At 34.6% G+C, this 6,014-nt stretch overlaps 1 protein-coding gene across 1 annotated transcript; it reads right to left on the bottom strand.

Moving 5' to 3' along the window:
* Positions 1-902: 902 nt before the first annotated feature.
* Positions 903-4,229, bottom strand: LOC142623278 (small ribosomal subunit protein eS8). The gene is made up of 5 exons (XM_075796668.1): positions 4,004-4,229; positions 3,836-3,908; positions 2,952-3,282; positions 1,338-1,519; positions 903-1,245 (listed from the first exon to the last, which is right to left on the bottom strand). The coding sequence occupies exons 1-5, from the start codon at positions 4,005-4,007 to the stop codon at positions 1,167-1,169; spliced, it is 669 nt and encodes a 222-aa protein (XP_075652783.1). The 5' UTR covers positions 4,008-4,229; the 3' UTR covers positions 903-1,166.
* Between the last annotated feature and the right edge of the window lie 1,785 nt (positions 4,230-6,014).

Here is a 6,014-nt window from a genome sequence, read left to right as displayed (position 1 = left end):
GTTTCAACCAGAATGTCCCGAGTAAAAAGTAGCACCCCAATAGCACTAGAGACTAAAAAAAAAGGCAAGTGTTCTCCACAACTTGATGGTCTTGACTTGATCTTGAACCATAAATTGGAAATAGAATCCGTTACTTGCAAGCAATAGACTACAGCATTTCTTCCCTGCCGTAAGTTGGTGATTGCTTGCTGCACTCCTAAATTTGGGAAATCAACAGCAGGGTTCTTCCCCTTTCATCAAATTGGTCCAATAGCAACACTTTTTCATATATGAAACCTATAAGAAGGGAATCTAATTTACAGATCTTTAGAGTTCACGTTTGGAACAACTTATCATGCAGATCAAGTTGAAATTCTTGTCAAAGCATATTGTCAATATCTACTATTTACATTGAATCACATGAAGCAAATGCAATACTTACATTGAACCACTTGAATCAAATATGGTATCTAATACCATGAGACATCCAAAGGGATCGAATGAATCAAATTCCAATCCAATTCTAAACATTTTAAAACTGGAATTGAAAATCCAATTGCAATTTCAACTCCAATTCCTACTCCAAATCACACCCCGAAATTAAAATAAGGTTACGTCTAGAATATGGCCATTCCCAAAGTTTAATTTATTAATTCTACAAAGAACAACAACAAAAGGTGCACAATAATCAGTAAAATGCTTGTGATCAAGATGGAAAGGAATCAGATTAATGCTACAAATATTGAGCGCAACTCAAGCCTAAAGAAGAGAATTGATAATTTCGCAGTGTAAAAACCGATAAGAACTAAGCCATAGTTGCCAAAATGTAGAGGGGATGAACAAAGGCATTAAAATTGGATATAGAGGTCAGGGTTCTAAATTTTACTATAGGGAAAAAGATGCAATATAACTATTACAGGAACTGGCAATACCAATAAAAGAGCACAGCTATAACAATAAAGAAATTCTACTACAAGAGAATGGTCCATAAAGAGGCCAGCACCCAACAAGTGCTATTTTAGCTCAAGTCTGACTTGTCAATCACAAACTAGTTAAAGCATCTAATTTGAAACTAAACATGCCACACAATCTTCAGAGTTCCATCAATAATGATAAACTTTGGCCCATCTAGGCAGGTGTAACAAAAACAAGTTGCAAGAAGACCCAAGCTATGACTAATAAACTACTTAAGCTGCGGCACCCTTCCCCTTCTTCCTTTGGATTTTCTTCATATAGAACTCAAGTTCTTTTCCTTCCAAAATGTATCTGATAGAAAGAACAAATTGGTTTGGAAACAGAATAAGATGACATAAAACTGAATACAAAAAAAAAAAAAAAGTAAAAACTTTTGTGCTCACCCATCAGATCTACCACATTGTCCTGGTCGAGAAGAGATGCATGCCAACAGCCTACCGCCCCCAAACTGCTCTTCGATATGTGCATCAAGTGTACGACCTTGCTGACGCTTCTCAAGCTTCCTGGCGACATGGTTACTCTTTTTTGTTTCCTTTTCCCTTTCCTCTGTATTTCCTTCGCCTTCCTGCTTATTGATATGATGAAACATGTTCTTATTAATAAAATTAAATAAATCTAAATTCAGGGGGGAAAAAAGTGACACATGCTCGAGAAAATTAACCCTGCTAACAGCACACAAATTTCCAGTACATAAACAAATGATCATTAGGGTTCCATTGCATCTCCATACATGAGGATATTGAAAAAGAAGAATGCACCCTATTAAAAAATATTATTTGACCTATAAATTATCTCAAACAGCCTCGTTAAAAATAGGCACATCTATTTGGAAAAGGTTTACTTCTAAACTAGTTTGAAGGAAACTTCTTCCAACCCTCTATGCGGCAAATAAAAAGACTATTCATTTGTGCTTTTAATCACATTACCTTTTTAATGAGTCACATGACTTGCTTAAATAATAATGTGGATATTCTTATTACTTATAAATTGCCAAGTAGTGGGTTAGAGGAGATTCCTCCAAAAGAGATTCAATATTGTGAGACAGATCAGGTAAATGAGACATGCTCATCCCATGATACTCTTAATTACATCAATTTTAAAAATAAAAAAAAATCTCTGGCCCTCACCAAACAATTGCTAGTAAAGAGAGCATGCCTAGTCAAATGTACAAAAGAGAAAATAAATACCGTACCTATTTATTTGATAGGCAAAGCTAAAGACTTATGAGTCATAGAAAATTACAATCACAAAAGCAGTATTGATCCTTAGCTTAGAATCAACACCAGAGCATTAAACCACGCCCACCATAATCAGCCTAACTCACCTCCTTCCCACCTCCCAAAAAGGCACTTAGCATGTTATATTTTCTTCATTATTACATTAATACTGGAAATAAAGAAAGTGTTATCACATAAAATGTACTTTTTTTTCATAAGTAAACATTAATCTAATAAAAGGAATTATCAATCAAGGACCTAGAATGGTCAAATCTCCACCTTTGAGCTACCATCACAGAATTAAATCACATCATCACCAACAGAAGGTTATTACCCTATGTCTCATAGTTGAGAAAGCCCTGTGCAACACTCAAAAGCATAAAAGAAACTTTATTGGCTTACACCATTAACATACCACTTTCTATAACAGTAGGAGAGGGTCAGACACTGAAATTTTTGTAAAAGCTGAAAAGCCTCTTATCCTATTGGTTCTATTAGCTTGAGTTCCTTGGAAGCGACTTACAAACAGATAACAAGGGACATGCTCTCAATGTACTAGCACTTTCTAATAGAAAATTTGCTAATTATTAAAAAAAAACAAAAACAGTCAGAGAAGAATATTTGACTGAATAATATACACCACAAATTACTAAACCAGAACTACTATAATGAATATTTCAGTTTGTGCTGTCACATGTTTATAAACACAGTCAGCTTTATACCAACTGATAATCAATCTAAATTAAAGCAAACAATTTCATAGAAAGCACTTAATGGTACCTCTGGGGTTTCCTTCTTAGCAGCTGTCTTCTTCTTCCTACCAATGTCAACTCCATAATGCTGAAGGTACCACTGCTTGAATGGGGCAGCATCAACCTGAACAATAGCACCCTTCACCAGAGTTTGTGTTCTGACAAGTTCATTGTTCGAAGCATTATAAACAACATCCAGAATACGTGTTTTGCGGGTGACAGCTTCACTACCCCATGAGTAGTTTCCAGTATCCAATCTGAGGGCTCTCCATTTGACATTGCCTCCTCTCACGCGAATTCGCCTTACAGTCTTGTTGCTTGAGAGCTTAGTATTTGCAGGCTGACGACCAAGCTCATACCTGAACAAACAATTTTTTTTTTAATTAAAAAAAAATAAAAAAGTAATCAGCATTGCATCAAGAGAAAAAGTGACATAAAAGGAACAAGTTAACTTCAAGTTACACAAGTAGAAAAGCCAACTCAAACATCTCATTAGTACTGAAATTCAGCATTCAGTATGTTTGATGCTTAATAGTAATATTCTAATTTTTGAGGGAGACGAGAAACACTAATTTAGGTGACATTACACATTAGACACTCTTAGCAATGTCTCGATGGCAAAACAATAATTGGATCTTCTTCCCTTTTTTTTATTGAAATTTTGGGTATTGTGTTAGAATATCACAGAGATTGGACACCAAAAAAAAAAAAAAAAGAAGCAAAGAATCAAAAGTTCCACGTAGCTAAAGCCCCAGGGGAAAAAAAAAAGCAAAAGAAGAAACAAAGAACCAAAGAGAAAGAGATATTAAATAGAGGGTGTTTTGAGAGTAATTGAAAAGATCTATGATAAGTGGAAAAAAAAGAAAGAGAAAAATGGGTTAGAAATAGTAACAGTAATACTTATATACATACTTTCTCTTCTTCCTCCAGGCCTTCTTCTTGCCTCCAGTGGCACGCCTCTTGTGCATAGAGTCACGTGAGATACCTATCAACATATATCAAAACACAACACAAAAATTTCCATCATCACCATCACCACACAGAGAGAGAGAGAGAGAGAGATTGAGATTTGAGGATTACCCATGGTTGGTTGCAGAGGATGAGAACGACTTCTTCTTCTTTGGGCTCGGTACCTATTCTGCTACAACAACAACAACAACAACAACAGCGCCTCCTGTTGTGTGTTTAAAAAATAAAATGATTATCGGCTTTTAAGTGGAAACCCTAGAAATGCACCGTGGTCGACATACGAGGTTAGTCTCGTCATTACTTGTCGCTTAACTCTTCACAAATAACATCACAGTATACCACTAGCTTATTTAGAGCAACTATTTCAGTTGATGTAAAATTGTGCAAAATAGAAAAATGTGCTCATTTTACACATTTTAAGCAAAATAAATATTCACGTCAGTAGATATAAAATTGTGCATTTATGCACAATTGCTATAGTAACCGTGCATATATGCATGTTACTGTAGCATGTGCATTTAATATTTTATTAGTTTTTTCTCTCGTCTCTGCTCTGACTTTCACTCTCAGCTGACTCTCTCCTTGTCTCTGCTCTCTCCTCACCTCACTCCCCCTTCATCTCTATCGAGTTTGCTTGTGGGTACGGAGCCAAACTCATCTTTGCTGTGAAAGTGGTGGTTTTGGTGTTGGAATTTTCGTGTTCAGAGACAGCTTTTATCTTTTTCCTCTTCTTCTTCTTTCACAAACCCATCTTCGTTAGACAAGTCAAGTAGTTCATCTACAAAAAAATCGTCACAAGAGCAGAGGCGGATTGGGTTTGTGAATATCGTCATTGAAAAAATTGTCACAAGGTGCTTCCATGCATTCCATTTCCGTTTCAACCTACAAAAACAAACAAAACCCAAAATTTTAAAAGATAGAAAAAATTTGTCAAAAAAATAACCCAAAATTTGTTCCATGGCGTCGTTTGGATGTTTTGTGGTTAATTTATTATGAAATGGAGGATTGTACTTATTGTTTGGTTGATGAGAAAGTGAGAGAGAAGCAGATTGGGTTTGTGAGAGAGAGAGGCGGTGAGGGAGATGGGTTTCGGATAGGGTCTGTGAGAGAGAAGCAGCGAGGGAAAGAATAATAAAAAATTGTAAAAGAATGAATATTTTATTGAATAAATGTGTAGAATAGATAAACTGATGTGGGTGTTTTGTAAAAATGGGTGTGTAAAATAGAAAAAGTAGCTTTTTGTGCAAAATAGAAGCAGAATTTGCATCAACTAATGCAATTGCTCTTGCACGGCTTTGGGCTTTGCCGTGCGACAAGGCAACAAGAGTGTTTTTCTTGGGATTAGAGACAAATTTTTTTTCTTTTTTTATTTGATAAACACACACACACACACACACATATATATATATAGGGGAAGGGATGAGATAATTTAAGATGCTTCTTTCTTTTATCTAATTAAATCCCACATATAGTTATTTTTATTTTGGACATAGAAAATAAATTCATTAAAATGAAAAAAAGGCAGTACAAATAAATGTGAAGAGAAAACAATTCAAACACCAACATAAATAAATCATTAAAAAGAAAAGAGGGAGTACATTAAAAATCACATTTTTTTTAATAATTCAAAATAAAGAAGAAGAGATTTGAAAAAACAAAAACAAAACAAAAAATGAAATTAGAATTTAGAAGAAAGGAAATGAGAGAGAGAGAGAGAGAGAGAGAGAGAGAGAGAGAGAGAGAGAGAGACGTTTAAGTCTTGATAAAGGGGAAAATGAGAAGAAAAAAAATTGAAAACGTTGGGTTTAGTGATTCTATTTTATAGCCAAAAAAAATGTGTCTTTATTTTTTATATATAATTTTTATTTTAAGAATCTAATTTATAAGTGGATAAAACAATTTGAAGATCAACAAAAGAGTGACTATATTTTTTAGGCAATGTTTTAGGGGAAGTTAAAGTTGTATTTTTGCCGGATTATCCTTCAGTTTTGTCTCTACTTAAATATAGAGGTGTAAGGACATTTTTGAACCAAAAAAAAAATGAGAATCCCAAACAAGGGAAGCCCATTAAATAGTAGTATAGATAGTGTGAGTGTGACAATCTGACCCGATATATATAATT

Source organism: Castanea sativa, chromosome 2, assembly GCF_040712315.1.
Source record: "Castanea sativa cultivar Marrone di Chiusa Pesio chromosome 2, ASM4071231v1".
In the NCBI taxonomy this organism is placed as follows: Eukaryota; Viridiplantae; Streptophyta; class Magnoliopsida; order Fagales; family Fagaceae; genus Castanea; species Castanea sativa.
The sequence above is the reverse complement of the archived record's forward strand: the minus strand, read 5'-3'. Positions and strand labels throughout refer to the sequence as shown.